We start from the raw sequence: 16,979 nt of genomic DNA on the forward strand, positions 1-16,979 counted from the left end.
AGTTAACATTTTATGAGTTCTGTTGCTTGGAAACAATTTTTAATAGGGAGGTTCACTAAGAAAAACTAGTATTAAAATAATTGAGTTGCACCTTTGAGACCAACTGTTCTGTTCTGGCATAAGCTATTGTAGACTCCATTTTTTTCACTGCATGAAAAGAATGCAAACAGAAATAGGGAAGGAGGTAAAGGTGATTCCAAAATCTGAACTTGACCACACAGGTAGCTGATGTAGGAACATTTCTGCTTTTTGATGTTTGGATGTATACAAACTTTGTTCCATGCACAAAGTTATTATTTAAAATGTGGCTTTCATGTTTAGAATTGGGTGCAATTTCAAGGATATCTCATTATGAACATTAATGCAGTTTAGTACAGATATTCCAAATCTGGAAAAGTCCCAAATCCAACCAACCCCCCCCCCCACCCCATCCCAAGTATTTTGAATATGGGATATTTGACATGTAATTAGCTAGTTAGCCTGATAGATGCTACCGGGTTCCTTTATGCCTTAAAGTGGGCTCAAAATATCAATTGCATTGTGTTTTAGCAAGTAGTTTAGGGCTTCCTTAGCAGTGAGACCTCACAATTGTAGATCAGCTGGGTGGCAGGGAAATGCTCTGTAAACCCTCCTTCAGCATGGATGAGACAATGTGTGTTGGCCATCACAAAGTGCACCACACCAATTCAGATAACCCATAAAAACACAATTGTGCCCCGTTACCTCCATTTCTGTCAGCCATCAATTGACCACCTTTCCCCTCATTTTCTGTGCTCTGGATGAGACGATTAACTCACATTTGTTTCTACCCCACAAATTTCTGCCCTATGGTAATGCGGGCTACAGTTTGGATAAAATGCATCCAGACCTCTCCTGCATGTCCTGTTAATTGGCAGCGAAATGAAAATGTATTTTGGGAATGCCAAGTTCAGATTCCATCAGTTTGTTGGATTGTAGTGAAACTCGAGCTTCAGTTCTGCAAGTGGCCTCATGTGGGAGCTGCAGCTCTACCAATTCCAGCTACTCTTCCTTCTAGTTAATTTGGTTTTCCTGCATATCACAGTTGCGGTACCTCTGCATTCAGCTGTGTTTCTGTACTTACACAGCACATGATGGCAAGGGAATTTTCTTCACAAAGATGAAAAGGCAACTAAGTGGAAAGGTGTATCTATATTTTTCAGAGAGGTTTAACATTGTGATTTATATGCTGGTACATTTTAATTAACAAGCTGCTTTTCTCTTGCAAGTCATACAGTGAAATTCATCTAGCATGAATTCTGTTCCAGTCCTTTTGTTTGCCTTTCTGATGCAATTTCATGCAATTTCAAATGCATGAACTGAACCCTATACATGCTGCTTTCCATTTTGGTAATAAATGGCTGTACTGGGGCTAGAGATTTACTTTCCTGCTCAGGCGGTACATTTTGGGTCCATCCATATAACTATACAGTAGTTCACCTTTAAGTGACATGGCTGCATCCTATGAAATCCTGGCAATTTTAATTTGGAGAGATGTTAGAGGAGCTGTGCCTGAGGAGTCTTAAATCCCCAAACCACCATTTATAGGCTCCGTAGGATGCAGCCATGGAAGTTAAAGTGGAATCATAGGGCCCTTTCATAAACAAAAGAACATCCACTGTTTTCTTCCAATGGAAATGTACTTCATGAAGTAGATATTCTTAGCCTTTTTCCTGTTACTTTGAAAACTGTTCCAACAGCATTTTTCAGGAGAAATGGTCCATAGCTTTTAGTTGGTTCTCCAACAGTAAGTATTGTAATAACTACCCCTGTCCATTCTGTTTCTTAAGAGAAGAAATGTAAAAATTGCACAAACAGCATAGCAGGCCTCTTAGTATTTGCACTAGTGTCTCAAAACCTGGAAGCAAATATTCTACATAAAAAACAACTTTAGAAGATTAACAATAAGCATTGAGAACCAGCATGGTTTGAGCACTATACTATGTCTTTGAACATCGGGTTTAATGTCCTGCTTAGTCATGGAAACCCACTGACCTTGAGCAAGTCACATACTCTCGGGGCAAAGAAAACCTTACGGTTGTCATTAATTAGAATGATCTGAAGACGCACAACAAAGGTAAGCAGTGACATGCTCCCACAAATTAAGAAGCAGGATTCTGCAGAGATTTAGGCCCTTTCCACAATACCATATAATCTAGATTATCAAAGCAAATAATCCACATCTGCTTTGAACTGGATTATATGTCTACACTGCCATATAATCCAGTTCAAAGCAGATAATTTGGATTTTATATAGCAGTGTAGCAAGAGCCTTAATGCCCCCCAAGCACAGTACCAACACTGCAATAAGAAATCCTGCAGTTCTGAGCAAAGGAGGAGAATCAACAATGATGGATATCCAGCACGGTCTATTGAGACAACTTTAAGACAAAAACAAAGATTGGAGAATTATACTGTTATGGTCAGTTACACATCTTTGATTACGCCAAGAGTTGAAGCACACTTTTGTTTGGCATCCCATTTAATTTATTTGAGCTTTCTCATAGTTCAGCAATCAAAAACAGAATAGAGAACAAAAATAGTTGTGACTTCTAAACAGGACTACAAATTGTGAGCTGATGCTTGCAGTATCTGTATGGAAAGCAGTCCAATTAATCTTTGATGGATATCAACAGAAAAGAGATAGCACCAATTTATTAAAAAATCAATGACAAGATGTTGGGACTATAAATTTTGAATGCCTCCAAAAGGGGAAAGAAAACACCCCAGCAGCATTGATTTAATGGTCCTAAAACTTGCAAAAGAGTCTACAGCTAAAGCTGCAACTTTGCAGGGCAGAGGACATGTCCCATCAAGGCACTAATACTAGTGTTCTCCTTGGATGCTGAATAGATTGGAAACGGACAGTAAGTAACATTGAGTATATCCCACACTCACCCACCTGTTTTGCTGGGTTGAGGATGGGAGATGGGTTTCCAACATTAAGGCAAGTTTCTGTTAGAGAAAATAGGGAATGGATTTGGGATATGCCAAAACAATTGGGGTAAAACATTGCCATGCATGGCAAAGGCAGTTAGGGAGTTGCATCACCAACTGGGCAGTGAGAGAACCCTCATTACATTCAGAAATTATCGCAGCAGGTTAGATGACCATCTCTTATCCAAAAAGGGGAGAATGCTCTTCATGAGGATTTTGGGATTGTTGGCCATCCCTTTATCTCCTTTGCTCTTTTCTACCCTTCATAGAGAATGGATCTGTTTTCCTACAATGTTTCCAGCTTTTCTTTTGGGGTATAACCCAACAGTGGTAATTTGCGCTGGCCAATTTATTAACACTTATATTTTGCTCTAACTTTTACTCCCTTTTAAACAGCTTATCTCTGCTTTGTGCCTCCTCAAAATAAAATATATCAGAGCAAAAATTAAGCTATTCCTCTTGGAACAAGTCAACACATATTTTGGATATGGTCTGGCAAAAGCTCGAGGCAATTAATTAACCATATCATTTTCACAAAGGGAAGAAAGATAACCATGGATGATATCCCTAGCCACAGAAGGGGTTTATCTTAGAAGATGGTAGCTGACAAGAAAAAAACCTCCAGCAACTAGTGATACCAAGGGCTCCCAGAAGAAGAAGAAAACCCACAAATTCTCTACCTGCTGAACACTGACAAGTTCTACTGAAAAGGAGGAAATGTTGGGTTGCTTTTCCCCCTCTTACAATATATATATTTTGAAAACCCACCACCCAACCTCCAACTATTAAGCCAAGTATATGAACCTAGCAATTGTCCTGTAAATATAAATTGGTATATATAATACAAGAAAACCTCATAGTCAATGTAGCTCCTAAGTCAATTTTCAATACCTGCACGATCCACACAGAAACAAAATCAAGAGTGTGTGTGAAACAGTATCAGAGAAATCTGATCCTCTCTTGTGAACGAGATAAACGTCACTGTTGCTTCTCTGGTCCACACATATTATTTATGAACCTACATGTGTGTTTGTATATGCGAGTGTGTGTGTGTGTGTGTGTGTGTGTGTGTGTATTATATGTCTGGATTCACTTCAGGGGCTTTACAAAGCACTATATATGACTTTCAAAAAACATAGGCATTGCTCACCTGGGTCATCTGCACCAGGAGGGCAAGACATTGGCTGCAGCTTTACACATGGGTTTTATATGGGTTTTTGCTTCTTTGGGGAGCGGTAAATGCAAATTGGGGTCATTCTCCTGAAATCTGACTCTTCTCCCACTTGATTTTAAAAGAAACTTTTCAATATAGAAAAGAGTAGCATTAATTTTTTTTGCTTATTACCAGTACAGTTCAGGACCTGGCCTATTAAAGGGTAAATGTAAGGCTCTACAACATGGCTTGAGTTATTCCATTTGTAATGGATTAAGTTCTCTCTAGGGTTGTAAGGACTTACTGATGGGGTGGGGAGCTGTACCTCCATGGACCTTAAGTGCAATGCCTTATGGAAGAAGAAGGTGACAAGGTCTAGCTCCCTCTACAAACCCCCTTCATGACTTTCAAGAAGCAAAGTAGCATTCCTATTGAAGAGGTTCTGAGCAGTGTTTCTCCCAACCCTTCAGGGATGCTACAAGTCACCTAATGACGAAATGGGACCAGCAGGAAGAGGTTGGTCAGGTTGTTCTGAGTAGCAGGCAATATATGCAGTATTTACAATCTTTGGTCTTTGGTGTATGTGGGGTGGGAGTTGGGGTAATATTCTCTCATCTAGCCTGATGGAAGCTTGAGCACCTTGGTTCTTTGGAGAGACCTGGGTGAAAAAGGTGAGTAGTCCCCTCTCACAAGACACCACCAGCCCTGCTACTATCAAGGCTGTATCCAACCCAAGAGAGGCAATGGCTCTCAGAAAAAAAGTTGAGAAACCACTCCCTCCATCCTCGGCCTATTTGCAGTTCTTCCACAAAAAAGACAAGCAAGAGAGAAGCTTTGTGGACCCGCAAAGAACTGGGAACCACTGGAAAGAAAAGGAAAAATAATAATAAAATAAATCAAGATGCATTGAAACCCATGTAAAAACCAGCACTGAAACTAGGCCATGCTGCCTGCCAGTGAGTGAAAAGGTGTCCATCTATTGCACATGCAAGCCATGTGCTCCTCGATCCTCTTGTTCATGGCCAGTGTAGAAAAGATGGCATTCAGGATCTCCACGGATGATAGGTGCTCCTTGGATGGTTTTTCCAGTATTTGGATTAACACACCAGCATTCCCCTCGTTGGCCATTCACTGACATTTTGCACTAAACATAGAGAAGAGAAGGAAACACAAAAAGTAGTTTAAAACATGTCCTACACAACAAGACACACAAAATAGAGACTTTACTTTCCGACCAATGTATGTGATACTACTCAGTCAAGGTGCCTGCTAGTTTGTGGAAATCTATACTCAGAGCTTTCGATCAGCCTGTAGCTTACAATGAGACCAAAAACATAGACTCATAGAAGTTTGAGGAACCTCAAGAGTGCAACCTTCTGCCATGCATGGAGACACAACTGAGGCCTTTCTAAAAGTTGCCTATCCAACCTGTTTAAAGATCTCCAAAGGATCTCCACCTTCTGAATTTGTTCATTTCAGTTTTGAACAGCTCTTACTGTCAGGACATTCTTCTTAATCTTTAGGTGATTTGAATCCATCACATCATAGTCTTTGGAGGAGCAGAAAACAAACATGCTCCATCTTCTCATATCACTTTTCAATGTTATCTAAGCTAAACATAACCCACTCCCTAAATTGAATCTCTCATGGCTTTAAACACTTTGTTTCTGAAATGAGATAAACCCTGTTTTGGGAGGCTGGGACAATTAGAGATGAAACTCCACAGACCTCAACCTGCACACCAAAGATCCAGGAATCTCCCTCTCCCCCAAGCTGAGAAACAAAGCCCCAATGGTCTCCAATTTATGAAAAGAGATAGTTAGGAGACACTCCTTTTCTCACTGTGAATGAGTACTTCTATTGTGGCCTAGTATCCAGAGGTTCTTGATATCAGTAGTGGAAAGTTGGATGCCATCCATAGCATATGATTCTAGAAGTGTGACCATGTAGTGTAACATCACCAGCTAATGAGCCAGGTAAAGAGTTTATCCAGCTGATACTTCAGACAAGAGGTGGGGTATCTCTTTCCATTGGACAAAAAGAGGAGAGGAGAGAGGAACAGGTCTGAAACAAAATATACTCAGCCAGGAATACTCTCAACCCTTCCGGGGACCCACACAGGCTGTGCAGGATTGTTTCAGTTGGCTTCCAGAGAAAATCACTAGCCAATGCAACACCATTAGATAAGTGGCTGAAAATCCTATTTTATGCCAAAGGAATGGAGATTCACTTGCACCCATGGATTCCCTACAATCAAAGAAAATTTTAAGAAAGTCCCAATACTCTGATTAGTGTTGACTATCCTGGCTTTTGAAGAAGCAAGTAATAATCACAGCCATCAACCTCACACCGTCTCTACAAAGGTCTGCACAATTTGTGTTTGCCTTGATTACTAATCCGAACCATTGGCTATTTACTTATCTGAATCATTGGCTATTTATTTATTATTTACTTATTTCACATATTTGGGTCCCGTTCTTCTCACCCCTGGAGGGAGACTTAGGGCAGCTATGCTTATGTTTGTTATCCATTTTCAGCACAGAAGTCCACACTGAGTACACTACTGCCTGAAGTTTTGAGCTGATCTAAAATAAATCTGTATGTTGATACAGGAGAAGGTTGTGTTGATGTGCAAGCTCCAAGAAGCCCTGCTAAATGCCCTCAGGAATGATTCTGTTGAAGGGGGATTAAGTCACAGCTGTGGGGTGCGGGCCTTCCAAGGTAATTAGAACCTTAGGGGAATGAAGGATTGCCTCTTTCATCCCCAAAGAAAGAAAGACAGCATCAAAGCAGCCACACCCTCCATTTATGTTCACACCCAATATGTCCAGCACAGTAATCTCCAAGAAAAAAGAGTGGGGGGCATGCCAGCTGGCCTTCAGACTGGGAGAGGAAAGAGCAAAGAAACGTTGCCTTGCCAAGAAAATCTAGAGAATGGCAGGTCCTTGCCTCTTAGTAGGAGGGTGCGGACAAAGAAAGGACTTTTGGCTTCCATGATCTTTGCTTGCCTTTAGACTTTACTGCTTGAGATTTGGTGCCTTACAGGTGTTTAGGCTCAGATTGTTAATCTGTATTTAGCTACAAAATATTTCCATACTTCCTTGATTCTTTTTTGAAATGCCTCAGAATGGCTCAAAGGGATGCAAAGTTGGGTTCAAGCACAGAGGTGACAGCACAACGAAGCTCTTAAGAAAACAGGTGTTTGGACTTCAACTCTCCGAAATCCCAGACAGCTTACCAACTGTTAGTAATTGTAGAAGTTGAAGTCCAAAACACCTGGAGGGCTGAAGTTTGCCCATACCTGTTCTAGAGAATATTCTGGTGATTTTAAAAAAGATTACCCTTTCCCTCTTCATAACCCCCCACCAAAGCAGAAAAGCAGCAGAGCAGATAACCAACCCAAAGACCTTTTGACCTAATTCTAGGAGGATCTTCACAAAAAATGCCTAACAGGAATACTGCACTGATCCATGCCAACCCATTTAATTTTTTAGATCCACTGGAACCACAACTAGCTGAACCACCCCATCCATCTGGGTCAATTGTCTGAAATTATAGTTTTCTGAAGAAGCCCCTAAACCTTCCCTTGACTTGCCTGTTTGATGTTATAAAAACCTTGCTTGTCGCAGTTTGGGATATTCAGGGAGTAGAGGTGCTCTAATGGACCACGCTCATCTGGTAGGCGCATGGTTGAGATACGTTCCAAGACCTGGTCCAATTCCTGCTGGCAAGGGGTCTGTAAAAAGCAAAGAAAGCACAAGGCAGAAAGGAAAAGAAAATCAGTTGTTGGGATTCCAGTCAAACTAAGAGATGACAATCACCTTCACCCACACACCTAGACTAAGACATCCATTGGAACACAACATGAAGGCAAGTTGTTCATCTTGCTTCACACTGCCTCTCAGACTTGGGCCTTCTTATAGTCTTGGGTCCTCAGGCAGCTCTTACAGACAGGAAGTTCTTCCTAATGTTCAGTGGCATCTCACTGCAGTAATTCGAACTCATTGCTCCAAGTCTTGGTTCCCAGGGCAGCAGAAAACAAGCCTGCTCCCCCTTCCTTATGACATCCTTTCACATATTTATACAGGCTGTCACACCTCCTATCCATCTTCTCTTCTGCCAGCTAAACATACACAGCTCTTAAGATGCTCCTCATGTTCCCTAAACCTTTGATCATTTTAGTCACTCTCCTCTGGGCACCTTCCAACTTGTCAGTATCTCTTTTGAACTGTGGTGCCCAGAATTGGACAAAGTATTCTAGGTGAGGTCTAACCAAAGCAGAATAGAGAAGCACCATGACTTCCCTCAATCTAGACACTATACTTCTTTTGATGCAACCCAAAATCCCATAGGCTTTTAAGCTATTGCATCACACACATGTAATATCTTATTTCTTTGAACATTTTTTTGCCGATTGCTTGAGAATGAAAAGGCATGAGTTCATTTCATTTGTAGTTGTGCTACCTCAAGATCACTAAACATGCTTTTTAAATGAAGTATCAAAGAGTTATGATGCAACATGGTTAACAAGTACATGTTCATACAGCTGACTACACATGACATGATTTGATTAATGGATATGAAAAGAAAACTGGATGTTATCTTTCAAACACTGTTTTAGATTGAGCTGGAAACTGCTCAACTACAGTTTGCAAATATTTAGGACTGCTTTGGGACTTTTTCAGCTATTTTTCAGCTATATTTAAACTCAGAGGGCTTTTTTTTTTTTGCATGTTTCTTCCTCTGCAATATTGCTACAGTACTTGGTATTCCTTAGTGGCCTCCCTTTCAAGTACTAAGACTGACCCTGCTTAGCTTCTAAGCTCATGTAAAGGCACACATGTGCATGCATAGACTTTTTCGATTCCTAGCTTATATACACTATAGTATTGTTATCGTATCATTGAGCATGTCCAAAACCAGTGTTTTAACTTATTACAAATGTTTAATACTGCTATGGTGTGATTTATTGCATTTCATGTTTACTACCACTGAGAAAGAAATGAAAATCCCATTCTCATCACTGAAGCCAGTTTGTCATGCATATGAAAAGAAATGAAATCCCATTCTCATCACTGAAACTAGTTTGTCATGCATATGAGACTCCTCCACTGCTGTGGCTCTGTTGGGCCTGTTATACATGTTACAACTTTCTTAGATGAAGAGATACTCCCACAGTTAAAGTGTTTAAAATTACTCAGGATATAGAATGTCACCTCCATGCTGCATGTCTACCAGACCAGGAAACACAATGTAATGGCTGAGCTCTATGTGGCACATATGGTTTAAAAGACCACCACTGCAGTTATGACCCAACCTTAACATCAAAGTCCTGCGCATGAAGATGCAGAAGCAAGGTCAATATATTCAATGGGTCTCCCTCCATAGTAAATATATTTTAACTCCCAACAGATTTATGCAATCCTTAGTAGAGTTCTGCTTTGTTGAATCAGTGGGACTCTGACTCTTCTAAGAGATACCACTGCATTGATGTTTTGGGTGGATGGCTGATGGTATTCACGTAGAAGAGATTCCACAACATCTCTTAAGCTACGTGTCTTATCTGATCTGGTCACTAGCATTTCTCTTTTCTGTCTGCCCACTCTCTCTCTCCCTTCCCACAATTTTTATGAACACAAAGGCCACCCACATACAGTTAGCTTGCCAAATCCCTAATACACACGCACACACAGAGCCTACAACAGCTTTGGAGAGGCTCTCAAAACCAATTTTGACACGCCAGTCCACCAGTTTCTGTCCAAGAAAGCATCCTTTCAGCCACTCAGACTCAGTTTGGAATCAAGCCAGTCAGGGGAGAATGAAGCCAACTAGACCAATGTGAGTGTGGCAACAAAAAGAAGAGAGAGAAGAGGGGGAAATCCTATGTAGCAGCAGTAATAGTAGCAGCATAGCTCCATGGAGGGTGGGGGGGAGGATCCTAGAGGAATGGCTGTAGGAGCAGCAGAGATGGCTAGTCACTACCAGTTATGACTGACTTGGCTGGTATGGGAGGAAGGGAAGGAGAGAAGAAGGCCACATGACAAAAGAGAAAATATATTGTGAGGAATTATCTCTGCACTCTGGATGATGACACCAAGTGCAATCCCAACTGACAAATCTGTGTCAAAGCTCTCCTCCTAGTTCCTGTCAAAATCATTCAATCTCATTCAGAGAATCTTCTTCCCTTGTCCTTTTCCATTACATCATGCATTCTTATGATTCTGACACAAGCATCAGCATAATATACAATAGGAGTGTATATAATATTAATACTTTTATCTTACAATATATATTTATTTTCTTCATCTAATAAACCCCCACTGACCCATGTGGGGGTTCATTAAATGAAGAAAATAAATAAATAAGCCATGGTTTCACTTACTCACACATGCGGGAAAATAGTCTCTCCATGCAATTTTCTCAGTCTTCCAGGCAATTCTATGTTTTTCCTGGAATGTACCAAAGAGTTAAATTGGAGGATATCAAATTCCTAGGTCCCCCAACACAACTCTATGGTAGGCTGAGACAAGAAGTGAGATAATTGAACAATTTATGGTTGTATCCATGATGTAACTGTGCTCTGGCTGGGAACATATCCCCTACAGGTATGGGGGTCCTAACTGTACATCTCATTTATCAACATTGTTGCAGAAACACAACTATGCTACTGGATATTTATGCTATGCTGAAGTGATGTAGGATCTTCATCAAAGTGTGCTTCCAGATGGACAGCTCCTAGTGCTGCTCACCGAAAGGATTTCTGCACAACAAAATCTTGCAAACGTTTAAACAAATTAATAAAAATAAGGCTAGATAAAACATAGAAGATTTTTTTTTGTTAACACATATACAATTAAGAGCAATTTAAAACAGAACCATTGGAATTCAAGAAATAAAAGTAGGAAAGCAGACTATTAAAGTCTAAACATTCAAATGTCTTTTGGAATAAAAAAAAGTCTTGACAAAATGAGAGCAAGGAGGGAGCCAGCTTAGCCTTTCTAGGAAGTGAGTTATGGTGAGTGGGAGCAAACATCAAGAAGGCCAACTCCAGAGTCAAGATCTCAACACCCAGACAGACTCATGTGGGAAAATGTGGTCCTCCCGAGAGCCTGGCCCCAAGCCACACAGAGGCCATAACCAGCACTTTGAGTTGTGCCTTGAAACAGAAAGTAATCAGTAGAGTCACTGTAATAAGGGAGCCAAAATGGATTCTGGTTTCATTCACAAGAAAACTTGAATATTATTAAAGCCATGTCAAACATTGTAAATTTCCATAACATGGCTACTTTAAAAAAGAAATGGCTACACACAACCACCTATTTGAGCACTCCCTTCCTCAGACTCATTGGTATGAACCACTATGACTATACTTGTGACCGGAAGACAATTTGGACCTTTAAATATGCAACTCAAATCATAACACTCTTTAGTTCTCACAAACTGTGATACGTTTAACTGGTTAATTGGTTTCAGACTGCAGGTTTTTTTTGTTGTTGTGTCAGGAGCGACTTCAAAAATTGCAAGTCTCTTCTGGTGTGAGAGAATTGGCTGTCTGCAAAGATGTTGCCCAGGGGACACCCGGATGTTTTTGATGTTTTATCATGCTTATGGGAGGCTTCTTTCATGACCCCACATAAGGAACTGGAGCTGATAGAGCGAGCTCATCTGCGCTCTCCTGGGATTCGAACCTGTGACCTGTTGGTTTTCAGTCCTGCTGGCACAAGGGTTTAACCCACTGTGCCACAAGGTTAAACTGCAGGTGTGTGTGTGTGTGTGGGGGGGGGGGGGGATATGTATGTGTGTATCAGGGAGAGGTTTCTAGATTTCTTTTAAATAACCTGCACACTGAAAAAGACAGATTTTAGAAGGAAGGGCTAGGTTGTGTTACAAGCCATGTAGAACATTCTCCTCAAGAGATGTAAGAAAGTGCTAAAAGGAAGATCAGGAGCATCAGACACAAGTAGCTAAGTGGGCAAGGAATGTTACAGTAACTTTTGCGAGCAAGGACTTTATGACAAGCAACAAATGTGTGGCCTTAGTTCATATATTAGTTTCCTTCTACTATGTACTTAATCTTTCTCATTGATTAATTAATTCATTCATTTTCCCCATTTTGCAAATATATTCCCAGAAGAACAAGGCCTGAATACCAAAAACCTCAGAAATGAAGCATGGAGGATAAAAGAAAGGTCTTCAGGTCTCCTGTTTAAAACATTATTTCAGGTTGCTAACAGAGTGGGACAGGGATAAAATTTTAAGGAAAGTTCCTGCCAAGTGGTGGTCCTAGTGCAACACCCATACACTGTGTTGAGCAGTGTTTCTTAATCTTTTGGATGGGGGGGGGGGCAGCAATTATTTTTCCTAGTGTGCAAAGAAATGGTACCATATTGGTACTAATTGGCTGCAACCTTTTCTTGTAAACTCATAGTGGACTGGCAGTTGATAATTTGCGGACCAGCACTGATCCATGGACCATCATTGTGAGCCGCATGGTTGTGCAGCAGCTGTTGGAGAAGAACCAAAAGAGATACTTGGGGACAGCTTACTATTTAACACATTCAGTCTTCCATCAACTCACCCTGAAAGTCGGTGGGCGTAGCTCCATGAGATGGTGATGCTTAGTAGTCTTGCCCATCTGCTTTTGTTGTTCATTTACCCTGTCACGAATTACAGCAATTTCCTTGCCATTTTTAGGGGGCTTTATCCATCCACTCACCACACTGGTCACACCATCCACAACATTTTCTGCAATAGATCCTTCAGGGTGTTCCTCGGTTTCTACATGGGCAAGAAAGGAGAAGGAAGGAAGCTATTAGTTGTGTGGGTGACAACCTGCAGTTGTTTTGTACATATGTTTTCAATGACATGAAGAGAATAATAATATAATAATAATAAACTTTATTTATCCCCCACCACCATCTCCCCGAATGAACTCAGGGCAGCTAACATGAGGCCAAGCCCAAATAATTACAGTAAAGCAAAATAAAATACATACAACAGACAATAACATCAAATAAAATGCTAAACAATAACGAAGTAATACAATAAAATAATAAGAATAACATGATAGCACAATATATAAAATGATAAAAGAATGAAATGAAGTGGGTTGGGCCAAATGCAGAGGATAAAAGTTTATAAAGTTTCACAGGCTACTTTGGGGCCCATAAATTCCAGTTAAATCACATATAAGGAAAATACCAGCAATGCAAGATGTGAAAAGTTATCTTGGCATGTGGGCAAAATAAGGAGTGGGAATCACTTTTGTTTCCAGAAGACAACCTCCCCCTCACTCCTTAGTAAGTTTCATTTTTTCAGTGCTTGATTGCACAAATTATCTAACTATTAGTTTATTAATCTTAGATCAGAATCCATATATGTCTGAACCACAGGTAACAATTTGGCTAAATGTGCAGAACATAATTCCCATTTGTAGTATGAAGAAAGAGAAAAGTACTTCAAAAAAGAAAAAAACCCTGAGTGTAATAATTTATAGGAGCCTCCGGTGATGTCTAGATCTAGGGAAGTAATGCTACCCCTCTATTCCGCTTTGGTTAGACCACACCTGGAATATTGTGTCCAATTCTGGGCACCACAATTGAAGAGAGATGTTGACAAGCTGGAATGTGTCCAGAGGAGGGCGACCAAAATGATCAAAGGTCTGGAGAACAAGCCCTATGAGGAGCTGGGCATGTTTAGCCTGAAGGAGAGAAGACTGAGAGGAGATATGATAGACATGTATAAATATGTGAGAGGGAGCCACAGGGAGGAGGGAGCAAGCTTGTTTTCTGCTTCCTTGGAGACTAGGATGCGGAACAATGGCTACAAACTACAAGAGACGAGATTCCATCTGAACAAGAGGAAGAACTTCCTGACTGTGAGAGCTGTTCAGCAGTGGAACTCTCTGCCCCGGAGTGTGGTGGAGGCTCCTTCTTTGGAAGCTTTTAAACAGAGGCTGGATGGCCATCTGTCAGGGGTGATTTGAATGCAATATTCCTGCTTCTTGGCAGGGGGTTGGACTGGATGGCCCATGAGGTCTCTTCCAACTCTTTGATTCTATGGTTCTATGATGCAATGTGTTAAACCCTTGTGCCAGCAGGACTGAAGACCAACAGGTCACAGGTTTGAATCTAGGAAGTGCGTGGATGAGCTTCCTCTCTCAGCTCCAGCTCTCCATGTGGGGACATGAGAGAAGCCTCCCACAAGGATGGTAAAACACCAAATGTCCAGGGCAACATTGTTGCAGACGGCGAATTCCCTCACATCAGAAGTGACTTGAAGTTTTCAAGTCGTTCCTGTCATGAAAAAAGTGTAATAAAACCACTTCTGTGTTATTTGCAAACAGTGTAATTATCTCAAGCATTCTGCAACCAAAATCAATTGTACAAAGTCTGTTGATTTTTAAAATATCAGACATGGCCTAATGTAATCCCCCCCCCCCCCCAAAAAAACCCCTAATTCTACTTCCAAGAGCTGTTCAAATCCAAAGTTCAACACATGAAGGATGAGGGTAACTTTGGGTGAGCTCATCAGCTGCAAAATCATCAGAAAGGTCAGAAAAAGAAAATATCAGAACTGAGGTGAACGCAATAGAAATGGGTTTACTTTGCAGGATTTTGTTCAGCAATTCATGCAAAAGCTGCCATTATTTTTGAATTGCTTCCCACTCACATCATCTGTGCATGAATGAATCCAACCAGGCCAAAAGTATGACATCACGTTAACATCTTCTGTGCATGATCCTGATTGCATATGGCTGCTCATGGGACTAATTCAGAACGGCAAAGGAAGAAGGCATGGGAAGGGCACTAAAACCAGGCCATTTTTACAATCCGAGTCTTTTTCAGAAGTCATTGTGAGGTTCTGAAATAGATTTAACTTTGAACTGTTAAAAAGGCAAGAGACCACCCAGCAAACTTTGGCACTGAGGTCTGGCTGCAGCAGAAGTCAATGGAATTTGGACTGGTACCTGTTTGGATGTGGCTGACTGCAGACCAGACCTTTTACAAGCTACCTCTCTGACTTTATATAGAGACAGGAGTACAATTGGGTGCCAATGTCTGACATTGCTCAGTCCAATGGCTAGTGCACAACAGGGCATTGGCATGACAAATATCCAGTGACAGAGGTTTACTATGCTGTGGGAGAGTCTCTCACTATCCTTTTAGCCCAGGGTGTCAAACTCATTTTTACCAAGGGCCACACCAGTCTTATGGTTGTCTTCAAAGGGCCATTTGTAATTATAAGACTGTATAAATGTAACTATGTTGCCCTGGCATTGAACGCCTCATGGGCCACATAAAAGAATGTGGTGGGTGGATTCAGCTCCTGGGCCTTGAATTTGACACATGTGTTGTGTTCTAGCCTATAGGACTTGAATATGGAATAGGCACTTTTCTCTGGACTACAATTACCAGAACCACTCAGCCAGCATGGTCAAATGCCAACACACAATGATAATAGCACAGGAGGTTTTGCAAGCAGTGCAGAGTTAATTAGTCCTGTAGTTTCCCCAAAAGTATGTATTAATTTAAATGTTTAAATTGCTTGGCCTTCTGTCTTAAGATCAAATGTAGTATTGAAAACATCTCATGGCAATATACAATCATTGCATGCCCATTTAAAACACAGCAACAAAGGAAACACACTGCTTATCCAGTTCAAATCCTCTCTGGCAGCAACCAAGGTCCTTTGTGAAAGACCTATCTAGAGAAAGGCTCTCCATGAAAACCTCAGGAAGTCTGTAAGGAGAGCTCACACTTCCTTTTCTCCTGATACAAGACCTAAGATGGCTTAAAACAAATTAAGACTAAATACAGCTAAAACCAATTGAAAAAATTATCCTAATTGAAAACACAATTTTATGCAAACACTAAATGGAAACAGTGAAAAAGCCCATAGAAACATAGCATGAAGGCTCAAAGTACAACACACTCAAAAGGCCCGAAATTAAAACCAAAGTTCAACCTAAAGTCTTTGGTTAAGTTTCCTAACAAAAAAGAAGAGTACAGTCATTTCTCCACATCTGTGTATATGATTTGGTTAGTTGTGGATTGCATTTGCCCCCACCTCTGCTGCTGCCCTACAAGTGACTGGGGGGGGGGCAGGACTCTATCTAGATGTTTTCTAGTGTGAATCTACAGAAAAAAAATGTAGTTTTCCCACTTTTTTGAGAATTTTGTGTCTCTAACCTAGAGCTTTCCAAACTGTGTGTTGCAACACACTGATGTGTCAGCTTCATTGTGTAGTCTATGTGAAATAAGCAATAAACCATATATATGTATATTTCATATATATATGAAAGGTTTTCATATAATATGCTGTGTCCCCGCACATTTCATTATTACAGTTTATATATGTCTCCATACCTCTTATAAGGGGTTGGTTTAACCTCCAGTTTGCTGGTAAAACTGAATTATTGTGTTGCAAAATAATGCATGTTGAATAAGTGTGGTACCAACAGGAAATGTCTGGACATCTCTGCTCTAACCCCCGAAAAAGATGAGGGCAGACTGTATAAAGGTAAATGGCTAAAATATAAAAACAGTTCTAAAACAAGTTGAGATTTAACACCCTGGCCAGATCAGATAGCTCATGGGTATAACATGGGGTAATGGTTTCGCTGTGTAAATTCACTCCTGCCTGGTCACTGCATAGGCGAGATCTCTATTCCATGATTAGCTTTGCAACTGATGAGTTTTGCATCTTGCTTCTACTGTGTGGCTGATTTCATGCTCAGGGCTTCCAAGTTTAAGTAGTCCAAGGTGAAAACTGGGGAGTTGGATGTCAAGGGTTTTCTAAAACCCTGGTGAGCCTTTCAGATCAGTGGCACCACATTAACCCCACTTTCTCCATATATACATTTGCTTCT

General features: G+C 40.8%; 1 protein-coding gene across 1 annotated transcript in view; it reads right to left on the reverse strand.

Annotated features, from left to right (window-relative positions):
• Positions 1-1,151: 1,151 nt before the first annotated feature.
• The window catches only part of IGFBP2 (insulin like growth factor binding protein 2), an 86,446-nt gene continuing 70,618 nt past the window's right edge, over positions 1,152-16,979 (reverse strand). The window contains exons 2-4 of the mRNA XM_060773950.2: positions 12,687-12,886; positions 7,704-7,844; positions 1,152-5,252 (exon numbers count right to left, since the gene is read on the reverse strand). Of these exons, the coding sequence (XP_060629933.2) occupies positions 5,085-5,252; positions 7,704-7,844; positions 12,687-12,886 (509 nt within the window). The 3' untranslated portion in view covers positions 1,152-5,084. The remainder of the gene's footprint in view (positions 5,253-7,703; positions 7,845-12,686; positions 12,887-16,979) is intronic.

The sequence above is a fragment of the Anolis sagrei genome, chromosome 1 (genome assembly GCF_037176765.1).
Source record: "Anolis sagrei isolate rAnoSag1 chromosome 1, rAnoSag1.mat, whole genome shotgun sequence".
In the NCBI taxonomy this organism is placed as follows: Eukaryota; Metazoa; Chordata; class Lepidosauria; order Squamata; family Dactyloidae; genus Anolis; species Anolis sagrei.